A 14,571-nucleotide genomic window follows, 5' to 3' on the forward strand; every position below is an offset into this window, starting at 1 on the left:
TGTTTTTTTTTTTCTCCCTAGTTTTTCATTTGTCTTCCTCCCGTCATCTACAGCAGATCTGCATGTTGCCTCTGCTCCCCCAGAAGCTCCAAACTGTCAACACTGTTCTTATGAAATGACACAATGATGACACAGCAATGAGGCAACAATCCGTAGGTGGAAAACTGAGTCGGGATATAAGTTTCATCAGCTGTCCGTCTGCCTAATGCCATGCTGGCTGCTCACGGGATAAGTGGCTGATTGCCTGTCGAACAGGACATACAGCTCACTTTATTGTTCAACACTAAGCTACAAAAGATCAAACTCTGCATTCAGCATCGTGCATTCTCTCTGTGATGTAACATGGTCACCTACTGTTCGCTAGCTTCAAACAGGACAACCTCTCATTCCTGCAAAGATCACAGATTGAAGATCTCATTGTGTTGAGAGCGCACACTTGGCAGCTCTTTGCTCCCACAGTTTGAAGCTGACAACTTCCTATTGTTCAGCAGCAGCATCAGCTTTTCACACCAATAAATCACAGAGCTCTGTTAGACTCTCCTCTAGGCCTCCCATCTCTGCTCTGAGTTGCCTCGCATGAATTATTGAACCAGCAAATCAACACAGGATATGAAACTTGCCTCAACATTTCCTCCAACACAGCTCAATGAGTCATTTTTTAAAACTCTTATTAAGTCCACTGAAAGTCATTGTTCAACATGTAAGTATTAAGATTCAGGAAACTGTAAATTACTCGAATTTAAAAATAATAAACTAATGTGCTTGGAGTTGGAAATGTTTAAATAATCATCAATGGCACACTGACTGCAGTCACATGCACATTGATAATATGACCTTACTTGATGATTATAGCACTCATGGGAATGCACATTGCTCTCAGTGTCACCATCACAGAATGTGTAACCCAGTTATTACACCTAGTTTTCAGAAAAATAATTCAGTTTGTTATGTTACAGCTATAATTATCCTCTCACAGCTGTATGCCAATTTATATTATTGTCTGTGAAATCATGGATGCTTCACACACATCTTTAACACGGCTGCACAGATGATCTAAACAATCAGCATGGTGTCAAGGTTGATCCCCAAGATTTCTGTCACCAATTCAGTATGAGACCAAATGTCTGACATTCACAATGTCAATGAGAACAGAATTCTCCCTCATTTTTGGCTAAAACTGACCTAGGATCTGAAAGCTGAAAGATCTGAACTCAGTGTTGTGCTTGGCTGTTACCCACTGAACTATGAGTCATGACTTCTCTTTTTAGGTTTTTAAGCCCATAGGACGACAGCTTTTGAACATTTTATTTTGTAGATATGAGATATTTCACCCCCCTTTCGTGATTTTTCAACCAGAGGTTAAATCTCCATTTAAAGCTTGGAAATGCACCAACTGCTGCTTTACACTGTCTATATTGAAAGTAAAGAGACTTTTCCTCAGACTCTCAGAATAACTTTTTTTTTCATAGTTAATGCAAAAACAAAGGAAAACTCTCACATTGGCAGACAGGTTAACATGGCAATATGCATACACGTTGTGATTCCAACAGGGCCCAAGGACAGATCCCTGAGGACCACCACCTTCGATCAAAGTAACAAAACAGAGGAGAGGAAAGGTTATCAGAGTGCTGAGGGTTTTAAACATCCCTCTGTTCTCCAGCTCCAACATGGATTACGCTCTTTGTACATCAAATAGACACACTATTTAGAGGAAACACTTAAAAGAGCGTAACAACGTGGTGATCAAAGATAACATCAAAGAATCCAAATGCAGATAACTCCACCTCTGACCAAAGAGTGTAGCCTCTGGTGTCTCAACATGAAATCTGCACAGTGTGTACTGATGCACATGAGAACACCTGAGAGAGGAAAACAATTACTATCAAAGTAATCATCAAAGGTGATGCATGCACAAGTCTCCACATCACACTTGGAAAGCAAAACGTGGAAAGAGTAAATCCAAACCTCGGGAGCTGTGAGAGATTAAACTACATATCCAACAGTACAGCCTCAGCTTAGATAAGAGAATCAAAGTCTCAACATGAAATCATGATATTGCCTGATAGTAGAGATAAAACAGTATGGGATGATCTGTGAAATAGAGATCAAACCAGTGATCGAAGACTGTGTATGTACAGTACAGTGTGGTTTGCTGACGCTGCACACTGAAAAAGAGCATTCAGTATCTGCATATAAAAAATATAAATAAAATAACACAAGATTTACATACAAGGTCTCCACTGAGATATGAAGGATTTGTGAAAGCAAGAGTTCTCAACCTTTGCAACACAGACAGTTTCATATTGACAATGCTAACCATGTAAGATAAAGTTAGAAAGGGCCACTCGAAATCTGTTATATCTATCTATTCTATTATATAACTTTTGGTTCAGACATGAAGTAACTATTTATTGTCACAGCATACAACTTGATCAATGTTGAATGTAACAAATGAAGAGAAGAAAAAGAAGAAAGAAGAGTGCGCAAGAAAAAGAAAAAGATTAGCATAAAAAGGAAGCCAAATCTGTATTTGGTCTGTTTTTAACCGTGGTTACTAACTAAACAAAATTCAGAAAGACCTCTCAGCGAATGTTATGTGACCTTAGCAACAAACATACACATTTTAAGCCAAAACATGATGCTTTTTTCCTAAAACTAACCAGGAAAATGTATTGTTTTAACTTACCACATAGTTATGAACATACGACTGATGTAGTGAAAAAACATATAATAGCCTATAAGGTTAAAATCTGTAATTTTCCAGTATTTGTTGCAAAATCATATTGGCTATACGAGGGCCGTAGGCATAAAATATTTGTTTTTTCAAATCACATCTTAAACACAGAGTGTCTGCACATTTTTTTTTGCAAGAAATCTGGTCGGATTTGGGACTAGATATAACCAACCACGGTACATCATTTCAACCATGAAATAATTGTGCTGTCAAGTCGCAGTTATTTGTCCAATGACTGTTGCTCTCCATGTTTCCTCCATCATGCTCAGCTAGCAGCAGCATGGATTCTGCTCAGTATTTCTATCATTTTGGTTGTGACAATGTCGTGTGTTGCAATGCGAGTGACGTAAAAAAAAAAAAAAAAAGCTTTAAAATCCTATTTGAGTGGGCAGAGAATCCGGACAAAAACGCATCTTCAGAAGTTTTGCATTTCAAATCACATCCAAATCATATTTTTTGATCTGTCACTGTCCAGACTTTCTTAAATCAATCTGGATATGGAAAAAAAATAAACAAACAGATTTTGGTTGGCAGTCTGGACAAGGCCTAAGTTTCCTCACAGACTGGTAGCAAATGTCCAGATAACCAGTCCCAGTCCACGGTCTAGGAGTTGAAATGCTCTGCTCTATACCACATAGATACCAGTCCCAAAACTGTTTCCATTTGATGTAGCTACTGTCATATGGATAAACAAAAAACCTTGACACAGCAGGTTTTCAAAAAACTACGCAAGTAAACTGTGTTTTGTTCCTGTGCAAAGATTATTAGAGGAAAAAAAGAAGTCAACATAGATTACCAGCTAACCTTTACTTGTCAGGGCACAGCTTACATTATATACTACAGGATGATCTAATGTCAACACTGCTGTATTATGAGGGATATGTGAAGCGAATATCAAAGGAATCCTTGTACAGGAGGGTGCCTCATCTACACACAGCGGAGAGGAGTAAACTCTGTGCCGAGAACATCGGTTGCTACACAGCAATGCAGTACAAATTTACAAAAGCTTAACTCTCCAAACAAGGCAAAATAATTGCTTCTAAACCCTCACAAAGGAAGTGATTTCTGCATTAACTGCTGAGCTCACTCAAAACTGCTGCGTATGGATTTTTGGCACAATATAAACAGCAGTAAAGGAATTGGAAAATGAACAATGCTCTGGATTATAAACCACTGCGACGCAATAACACGGCTTATTAATCAAAACAATGGGATTCACTACCTTATAAAGCAGTGTAGGATTATGGCTCATAAATACAGTGTGTACATTGAGATATGGCTTATGACTTTTAACAATCGAACACAGCGGCTTATAATTCAAACAATGGAACAGTTTGCTTTACAAATCAAGACTCATAAATACATTTTGTGTGGTACGATGGTTCATGAATTTAGACACGCCAGTGCTGAGGCTTCTGAATCCAAATAACTCAATACTCTGCGTTTACAATACGGCATGTCTGTGGGGAGGGATTGTGTGCTCATGAATAGCTGCACACACTAAGATATTGTATATGTGCATAGCAATCCTGCAGAGTAAACTGTCACGTACAAAGCCCCTAACACAGAAGTGGAAACATTTGCTTAAACAGATCAAGTTTTGTTTTTCTTCTGGGTGATAAAACCTCCTGTGGCTCTGTAGAGAGTGAAGGTATCTCATCTTGGGTTTAGATACTACCAGAGCTGGCGTTACAAATGGGGGGGGGGGAGACACGGTCAAGCTTGATGGTCTGTAAGCCTGTACTTACATTCAAGGTGAAATGAAAAATGCCTTTTTAACCCTTTCAGATCACATCTCTGGATAAAACTGTACATCTATTTAAGCAATACATGAAGAAAATATTCAATTTCTTCATATTCTTATGTCGAAATCCAAACCTGTTCTGTTACTGTTGAAAAAACACGATCTGTGCAGCTAGAGCCAACCAACAAATAAATATAAAAGATGGACGACCCATCTCCGTTTCCTCCCACTGTATGAAAATGCAGCCAAAATATCCCAGATTCCATGATGTTATTTGAAGTGATCCCCGTGCCGTGCCTGACCAATCACAAGCAGTCCACTGATTGTGAGCGCACTGATTGGCACACACAGCTGTCAATCATGTCAGCAAAACTCACTTTTTATAGCATCAAATAACTTGTTATACACTTATCATATTACAATTGAGTTATACACTTGAACATGCAGTAGCGTGATGAAAAGTACCTCCAAAATACCTTGGTTACTGGTCCTCTGGCTACAGTTAATTTACTTTAAGGGAAGTGGCATCTGTGAGAGCTCAAGATAATGCAAAAAGAATTTTCCAGTGGGCTGCATCAGCAACTAACTGTACATGGAGCACACAGTACCGTAGTACAGTAGTCCAGGTCTTACTGTCGTGACATGGCCTCTTTCAACAATCAAATCCCATTCCTCCCAACATTACATCACCTATCTGTCCTGTTTACTTTGAAATATGCCACATTACTGAAGCTAGATACTCTTGAAATGCTGTTTCATCTGGACTTTCAGCCAAGGGGTGCTGTGAGATAAATGCCAACATGTTGATATTTACCAGGAAAGGTTCAGCACGCTCACCATCTGAGTTTAATGTTTGCAAGTTAACACAAAACACAAAGCTCTTGCTGATTGGGATGTCTTTGATTTTGCAGGTGTTTCATTATTAACCAAAGTTTTGAGGAACTAGATCAATCAATAAAGCTCATTGCTTTTCAAGTAATTTTAAGTAGTATAATGAGTACTTTTGATCCTTGCAGTAAAGTGTTGTCAAATTGTGGGACTGCTTGTTTTAGTCTTTTAGTTTTGACTTCCTAAAAATAAAAGATCGGTAGAGGTTTTTTCACCATTGATTTCACCCTCCCCTAAGAGGAAAAACAAGCATTAAATGTGCGAAGAGACACTTAGTTTTGATTTCTATGTGGGGTGGGTTTCTATGCTATGTAGCATTTCAAATTTTCACCCAAAATGTTGTTAAAACTTTTATTTATAATTTCCAACTTATTATTTATTTATTTTGCCTTATAATTTTTTTTTACTTCTTTTAAAAAAGAAAAGACAGAAGAAGACGATCCAAAATCACAGAGATGTTAATTTGTATGACTTGCGTATTTGGTAAAATATGGTAGGTAAATTATGTTGAATGTTTTTACTTGACAAATTTTGGACATGCAGATTTGATTAAGATCAAAGGTGACTTATTCGATTATTACAAATCACTGAAGGTCCCTAGGTAATACTAGTCCCATGTGAACAGGACTTAAGAGCGTATGTAAATATTTGTGAGAGGCCTAATTTGCAATCAAATTACAAATCCGTCTATTCAAGTAATACCAGGGTTGTTGCTTCTCAAGAACTTCTTTGTTCATGGCAACTCACACAGCTTAACTGTGCATTATTATCAGATTTCAAACATTCAGGGTTTAGTGTGTTGCTCAAGGATGCTATAAAAGAAAACTGTGAAGGACTCACACACAAACTAACAGATACAGGAATCCAAATCAAAGAGTGCGACCTCAATGCTGCCCAAGTCTCTGGTCTTCTCAAAACAAGTCAGAGCACTGGACTACAAACATCCATTACCAAACCAATCTGGGTATACATACCAGCACATTTCCATCCCAAACACATAAATCTGCAAGGCCTATTACTTTACTGATAATTCAGAGGTAAACATATATGGGTTTAGGCTGATGGTGGCAAGTTCAGAGCAGATTATTCAGCCAATCAATATTCACCTCGATTTCCCTGCTGCTGCCTTCATCCAATCTCATAACCGTTTGTTGTTTTCCCTCCACAGTGTGTGTGTGTGTTTACTGATGTGAAGTGACAAACATAATATTTGCAGAATGATAAAACCTGATAATAAATGATGAATTTTCATTATTTTCCCCCTGTAGCTCTACTGAGAGGTCACATGGAGAATTCAGATTGTGGTGTTGAGCCGATGAAGGTAAACTCAGCTGCAGTATTGATGAAGTTTGTATTAAAGGTTCTCTGTGCGCTGATGGTTAATAGTATGACTGTCTGATGAATCAATTACAGGTTCAGCTTCATTTGCAGATTATTTAAAGACACTGCAGGAAATCACATCAGTACACTATTTATTATTGCTCCCTGATGCATGGTTTATTTCTTTTATGTATCTATTAATTGTTGTTCAGTGGTCAGAAAACCTCATCTTAGCACTTTCATATTCAGCAGTGCTGGTCAGCATTTCACTAATAGCAGTTTAAGACTTTGAAACAGATTATTTGTTTGCTTTTAGAAGACGACTCTGTAGGAGGAGATTAGACTTGGTAACCGCTCTGTCTTTGGATCCAAGTCCACATTGGATGAAGCTCTATTGAATAGATGTTTAGACTCAGCACATCCAATACTGCTGATCAACAACAGGATTTAGCCGATAACAGATTAGCCCATGTGAAAGAATAAAGAAAAAGGAATATTTTTAGCGTTTTTCTGAGGTTACACATACAGTAAGGCCCAATCCCAATACACCCATTGCCCTTACTTCTTTGTTTTGAACATTCATGTCTAAGGTTATGGTGTCCCTATTTGTGTTGGCATGGAGGGGTAGTGCCAAGTGTGAGGGCTGCATGGCGCTACAAACTGAGTGTTATGAGACATGATCTACAAGATTGCTGCACAAGCAAAAAAGATGAAGAAGCCCACAAATGTGTTTTCTTTGTTAATAAAGAATAAGAAGTAACAATAACCATTATATTATCTCAATTTAATATAATTTCAATGTACTACGGCCCTTGTCTTTATAACAAGTATACAAAAAAATAGCTAGTATACCCATGGCTCTGCAGCTAACTAGCTAGCCAATGTTACATTTTTACTCCAGACAAAATGCATGACAGTCATGCATTTGGACATATTTCCATGATGCAGTCACCGTTTCATTGCAGAGGACATCTAACATTTAACTTAAATCAAGCAGTGAAGTTGCTGCACTTGATACCACTCTAAATATTAGTCCAGACTGGCAGGGTAGGAGCACAGGCTACAAATGTTAGCCTGAAGAGAACCGCTAGCTGCTTGGTAATGAAGAAATGTTGTTTGTTTTTTTTTTTTCAAAAAAAGATTTGTTTGATTAACTGATAGCATGAAACTTAGGTTGTGAACACAACGTGAGCGTCCTGACAACCAAAAAAAGCTTGATGTGGCCCACATAAGAGAAATCACCACTGCAAAAGACTGCATATTCACAATGTCCGCAAACACTTATTGTGTTTGTTTACATAAATACCAGCATACTGATGATGAATCACGGTATTGAAGGGTTGTCCCATTTCATAGGGGAAGTTTTCAATCATTAGGCTACACCTGGTAACTTTGTTACATGGGGCAAGGTGGGACAGGAGAACAAGGGGTAGGGTTAAAAACATGAAATGAGATTGGGCGTAAGTCTGTACTACCTGCCACAGATTTCTAAACGCTACTTCCCTGGTAGGTTTTGCTGTGGAGATACAGTGCTACAATCCCTGTTGATGAATGTGTTCCTAAAGATGGCATGTTCCACATTTAGCACCACTTCATGGCATTTAATCAATAACAGCTCAGCATGTGTGAAAGCAGATGAGTTGGATCTTTCTCCTCTGTAAAACAAAACAGCAGCAACTGCACGTTAATGAACTCAACATGATTATTGTCTACATCTTTCTATCTAAAATCACAATGTGTGCACAACTACATTCCTCATAACAAAAAACTGTGACAGAGCTCTATCAAAGCTTGCTTAAAGTACTGCTAATTGTTATTCAGCTTAACATGACTTCATTGTTATGCACAAAATGGAGCACTGCTGCTTAAATTGTTGGTGCATCAATCACACATACAGAAATAATGAAGACATATGTCAAATAATGGCAAACTGCAGTATGAAAGAGGAGCATTCATCACAACTGGACACTTAACCAATATGGACAGAAAAACACTTAGTAAACTGAAGAACTGGCATGCGCTATGCAACACTGTACACCAAAACAACCAGACACAAAAACAGTTTCTTGAAACTGCAAATATAAATCAAGACACTGTTTAAATACTGTGTTTTCTGTCTACCTTATCTACCATGTAATATTTGTACATGAACACTACAGAAGCGCCTGTGTATGAGGGAGACATATTGAGGAAGTGACATATGCTAAAATGACAACAGAAAGACTTCAAGGCCTCAAGTTCTGCTTCTAATGAAGGAACCATTCACATGTTTGTCAACCTCACCTATAAACAGCTGGCTGTTGAGCTGCAGGTGGAAGTGTCCGTCAGCAGGAGCCTCCTGTGTGGCAACAGGAAGTTTATCCAATCGAAGCGACGCCTCCTTGACGTTCCGCTCAGCTCGGACTCGATGCCACCGGTTGTCGTTCAGCGGGACGCTCGACTCCACGCTGACCTCCAGTGGCCCATTACCAACATCAAAGGAGAAAACCACCTGGGTGGAGGCTGACAGGACAGGAAAGAAAAGGAGACAGATGAGACAGGAAGTGAGTGAGTCAGAGGTAAAGGTGTGATTTATGGAAAGAAGCTGCAAAGGGGGGAAAAATGAAAAGTGAACAGAACAGAATCACTGTGAGTCAAGACTGAATGAGTAAATCATCAGGCTACCTTTCGTCAAATATAAATATATAGTGAAAGGATTGGACATCATGGTCATATTAACAGCCAATCTGACCTCCTTGGTGCCAATTTAAAAAAAAAACAAACTGTCTATTTCAATGTGAAACTCTTTATAAAATAAATAACTTGTTGCAAATGTCTTCTGGAGGCTGATTCAGTGAATTAAACAGACCAAGATACTTTACCACACTGATACAAAATACAGTCAAACTAATATTGCTAGAGTCCTGCTTATTTCCTCTTCCATAAGCTTCTGTGACTCAGTGCAATATCTCACACAGAATTTTTTTAACAAAACATCTCCATGTTAAAATGGAGCATATTCTTCAGGTTTACTTTACATATTGTACGACAAATCACTAAAGCAGCTGCTTTATTTAATTTAAACCTTGATTCCCCTTTTTTAATTTAACAGAGTTTAACAGCAATTACTATTACTGTTAATTGTGTCAACATAATTTGGTTTCATATTTTTAAAATTCATCAATGTTCTCCTCTTATTTCAGTTGTCTCCAACTTTCTTGCTATTTTAGCTTTTTAACTTGTCAAGATTTTTGGTACAGCAGAAGCTCAGTCCATAGGGACTTGGCTCGGAAACTAGAAGGTTGCTGGTTCAAGTCCGCTATTGACCAAGTCTGGAATGTGGACTGGAAGCTGAAGAGGTGTCAGTGCCTCCGGAGCACTGCAGAGATGCTCTTGAGCCAGGCATTTTGGGGCAGCACCCCCTTGCCCTGTCATATCTTTATATAGTGCAAGTTTGTGGTACATGTTTATGCAACAGAGTAAAAAAAAAAAAAAAAAAAAAGAATTTCCCTTTGGGTGGCTTGATTTCTTTCAAAAACATGGGAGGAAGTTAATGGGCAACAAAAGAAGAACTAACCCCCAAATTACCAAGGAATTAGTAAAAAGAAAACTACAAAATTTGTAAAACAAAAAAAAGGAAAGGAAAATATGATTAAAAGTTATAATTATTTTTTAACATAATCTTTAATATTTTAATAAAAAAAACAAGTATTGTTATAATTATAAATATAGATTTCCCCTAGCTCTTGTATCCCCCCCCCCCCAGACATTTTCCCCTTGCTTTTTAAAAATATTTTTCTAAATCTACTAATTTCTTTCCATTTGTGAAACATTTATGAACAAAGTGTTCATTACTTTTCCCATGTTTTTGAAAGAAATCACATCAGTGTGCTCAGAGTTCAAAGGCTTAAATAAAGGCGTCTGATGCAACACAAGGACGGTGATGTTGCTCCAGGTTTCAAAGGGTTAATAAAGCATGCAAAGCATGCAAGCCTGCAAACTTCTGCAGCATTCAGTCCTCTCTGACCATGGACTTACTTCTTTTGTCAAGCTGTGATTTTTGCTCATGACCATCAAAGGCTTATGGGAGATGGTGTCTATAAAAGGAAGCTAAAAAACAACAATATAAGTTTGTATTTAAAAATGCCATTCTTATCCAGATATAAAAGGTGAGCCACAAAACACAGGTTAGAAATTCTCTCTTCCAAGGCTGGACTTTACTTATTACAGAATTACTAACATCTGTGAGATTTTAAATGAGGCTTTGTACTGCAAAAACAGAGCAGTTTCACTTTGGCTCTCTATTGTTCCCCTTTCAAGAGGTCTGCTCAAATCACAAAATTCCTGTCGTGTTCGCTCTCGCAAAAAGAGTCCATTTAGGAGACAACAGACGTCTCACACGCCTCATTCTTCATGTTTTGGAAGGAGAAGATGTATTATCCTGAGAGAACAAGAACAAGATGAAACAATATCGCGGCATCATTCGGTAACTTCTTTTAGAAATTGTTCTCTGAGGAAGCCGACAACAGAGCAGCAGTATTCAGAGCTGGAACAACCACACTGACAATGATTTCCCCGAGGAGAGAAGCTGTTGGTGTAGCAGTGTCCCTGTATTAGATCCTGCATCTGTCCCTTCAAATCCCATTCTTAGAAAATGCAAAATGCAGAGCAATACAAAAACAAACTATAAACGTGTATCTCATACCTAGCTGCATAACCATGAGCATAGTAAAGAACACCCCGGTGGGTATTTCTGCCATATTTTAAATGACAGCACACTGATGAGGGCTGTAAAGGTATAACACCTGCCCAGCCACAATGTTGTGCTACCCATAAAGTCGAAAATACCCTCTTGGTTATTGCTGTCATGTTCTAAATGATATGTACTGTGGGCAACAGCAAGAAAGCTATGCAGAAACCTATATTGAAGCAAAGAAAAGTTGATTTTTGTGCTCTTATTCTCAGAAACTAAATCATCCCTGAATGAAAGCAGAATAAACAGAACCTAAACTAATCCTGTCAGTGCAGGAATTTCATTTGTGGCATGTATCTAAAATGTGTCCGCTTTACATTTCTTGCAATATTCAGGTTAAGGATAAAAGACTTATTGATTATGCCACTTGGAGTTTTTTTTCAATTTGGACTGAGCCAGTAAAAATGTCCCTGTTGGGCCACCATATATGGGGCTAGTGGCTGTGGCTCTGTTGAGAAAAGGGTGATGTCACTGCAATTTAAGCAGATTAAAGCAGCATTTGAATCAAAATGAGAGACTCAATGTAAACATAGAAATTCAAGACAACAGAACTGAAATGGCGAGCAGCTTCTCCTCTCCCCTCTCCATTTTATTGCACTGAAGAAGGAGGAGGAGGAGGAGAGGAGGAGGAGGAGGAGGAGGAGCCTTGAACTGCAGTAACTCTACGCATCATGCATGGGAATGAATTACAACATATTTCTCTCTTTTTCCCTGATAATCTGAATAAGCTGCTAAATTTGTTGCTAAGAGGATATAAATACTCACCAAATCTAGTGAGAAAGTCATTAAGTTTGCAACACTGTGCGAATGAGCCGTTCATATCTACATGCAGAGCGGGACCTCTGTCAAGGAATCCGCCATGTAGTTTCTACAGCAGCCACAGTAGTTGTCCTGCAGGCTTGTCATATGGGGGAAGTTGGTTGCAATATACAAACTTACCGCTAGATGCCACTAAATCCTACACATTAGACCCTTAAAGTAATAATCTCAAAAATGTTCATTTGAATAAATGTCAGGTTATTTATATATTTAGATATTTATATAGCACATTTCATACCCAAAGTGCTTTACAGATTTGTCAGGCCAAGTCAAAGTTCTTTATAGCCCAATGGAAAAGCATGCTTCAAAGGGCTGTAACAATAATAATTTCAATTCAATTTCAATTTTGTCTATAAAGTCCATCATCAAAAATCACAATTTGTCTCAGAGGATTTTACTGCATTTGACATCCCTCTGTTCTTGGACCCTCACCGAGGATAATGAAAAACTCCCCCAACAGACCCTTCGACAGGGGGAAAAATGAGAAACAGAAACCTCAGGAAGAGCAACTGAGCAGGATCCCATTTGCAGGACGCACAGACGTTCGAAAGTGTGTCGTGTGTACAGAATAGACCAAAACACTAAGATTATAGTAATCCACTGAAAAAAATGATATATAAAGAACGACTAGCCTGGAGTCATACCCTCATCCTGCCAACAAACACACTGCAAATAATACTTATTGCCAAAGGTGCCGCCAAGAAAGAACAAAACCGAGATCCTTGAGATTGCAGCTTTTATCATGAATATATAATGTTTAAGAGAGATACTTTGGATCTACTGAAAAACCAAGTTTTCTGGGTCATAATGCTACAGTATACAAGGATATTTTAGACAACAGTGTGTTTCCAACTTCATGGCAATGCATCAAAGTGCCCTGGTGCAAAAAGCTGTAATATTTTTCCCTACTTTTTTGTGGAAAAACTTGACTGACCAGCACATATTTTTGATCTCAACCCCATTCAACACCTTTGGTATGAACTAAAACCCACTGGGAGCCAAGTTTAATCATCCAGCATCAGTGCCTGACTAATGCTCTCGAGGTTGAATGAGAACAAATACCTGCAGCCAGGAACACAAAAAAAATGTGAAAAGGCTTCCCATTTTTCCTGAGCTGTTAAAATTTGTGTGACATTCACAGTTTAATTCAGGACAGTAAGGTCGAGACAGCTGAGTTCTGCCAAAAATAAACAATATTTTTCCTCCAGGACAGTTTGATATAGATTAAGTCTGTAACCTCTGGGTTTTACAGCTACAGATCCAGATTAAGACTTTGACTTCAGGTTTCACTGACACATCACTCTAATCCGGATTAAATCTTCACCCTCCAGCTCCTACTCACAGCTCAGTTCGATCCGGATGAAGTCTTTGATGCCCAGGTTTTCCAGGAACACACCGGAGGAGGCCGTGGTTTTAAACAGGAAGGAGATATCTGCACTCAGCTCTCCGTGGAAGGTGGGGAAGTGGAGGTACGACGTCTCCTTGTCGAAAAACGCAGCATTCCAGAAGTTCTCTGAGAAATAAAATAAAAACTCATTGTCAAGATCTTTAAATGGGAATCACGAAGCAGACAAATGAGGCAACACATTCAGCTAATGAGCTTACACAAGGGTATGATTTCTGTTATGTGGTTGTGCTTGATTAGTCATGCCAAATATTTATTTCTCTATCTACGCGGGTAGATAATAGAACAGCTTTAATCACGAATAATTGGAGAAAAAACAGTGTGCTTTGTTTTACCTTGTATTGCATTTAATGAGAAGCGAATTTTAGTGTGAAAACTTAAAAGGAAATATGCATTAGCAACAGTTCTGCTTATGATAATTAGCTTTTAGACATTGAGGTACTGTAACCCAGAAGAATTCACTTATCACATCAAACACTAAATCCTGCATTTCCATATCATCAGTAGGCTTTAGAGGAAGAAGTCTCTCAGAAATAACAACTTGTTATTTGCTGCTTGTTTAGAAAACACTCACTGGTTTGGCTGACTGTGGATTTAAGTTTCTTAGTCATTTTATCGATTGGACAAAACAGGAATCACTATTTTCCAGAAAAGGAAGATTTCTGTCATCTCTCCATCATGTGTAACTAGGCAATCAAGAGATGGACTTACTGTCTCCATGACAACGGAGCGGTCCTACCCTGTAGGCGGCCTCTGACCCCGGTCTCTGGATGTCACCCAGCACCAGGGAGCGCACAGGGAGGCTCTCTACATGGGTGAGCAGGCCCGAGTCTTCAGTCCTGAAGGAGCAAGAATGGAGGGAGGGTAGAGATAAAGAACACAAAGGAAAAGGAGGAAAAGAAAATGATGAAGGGATCGAAAGAAAATGG

General features: G+C 38.6%; 1 protein-coding gene across 1 annotated transcript in view; it reads right to left on the minus strand.

The window, feature by feature from the left end:
* LOC121951319 (contactin-associated protein-like 4) overlaps nucleotides 1-14,571 on the minus strand; it is a 127,205-nt gene that overhangs the window by 21,869 nt on the left and 90,765 nt on the right. The window contains 3 exon segments of the mRNA XM_042497596.1: nucleotides 8,970-9,188; nucleotides 13,580-13,750; nucleotides 14,354-14,481. Of these exon segments, the coding sequence (XP_042353530.1) occupies nucleotides 8,970-9,188; nucleotides 13,580-13,750; nucleotides 14,354-14,481 (518 nt within the window).

Source organism: Plectropomus leopardus, chromosome 12 (assembly GCF_008729295.1).
Source record: "Plectropomus leopardus isolate mb chromosome 12, YSFRI_Pleo_2.0, whole genome shotgun sequence".
In the NCBI taxonomy this organism is placed as follows: domain Eukaryota; kingdom Metazoa; phylum Chordata; class Actinopteri; order Perciformes; family Serranidae; genus Plectropomus; species Plectropomus leopardus.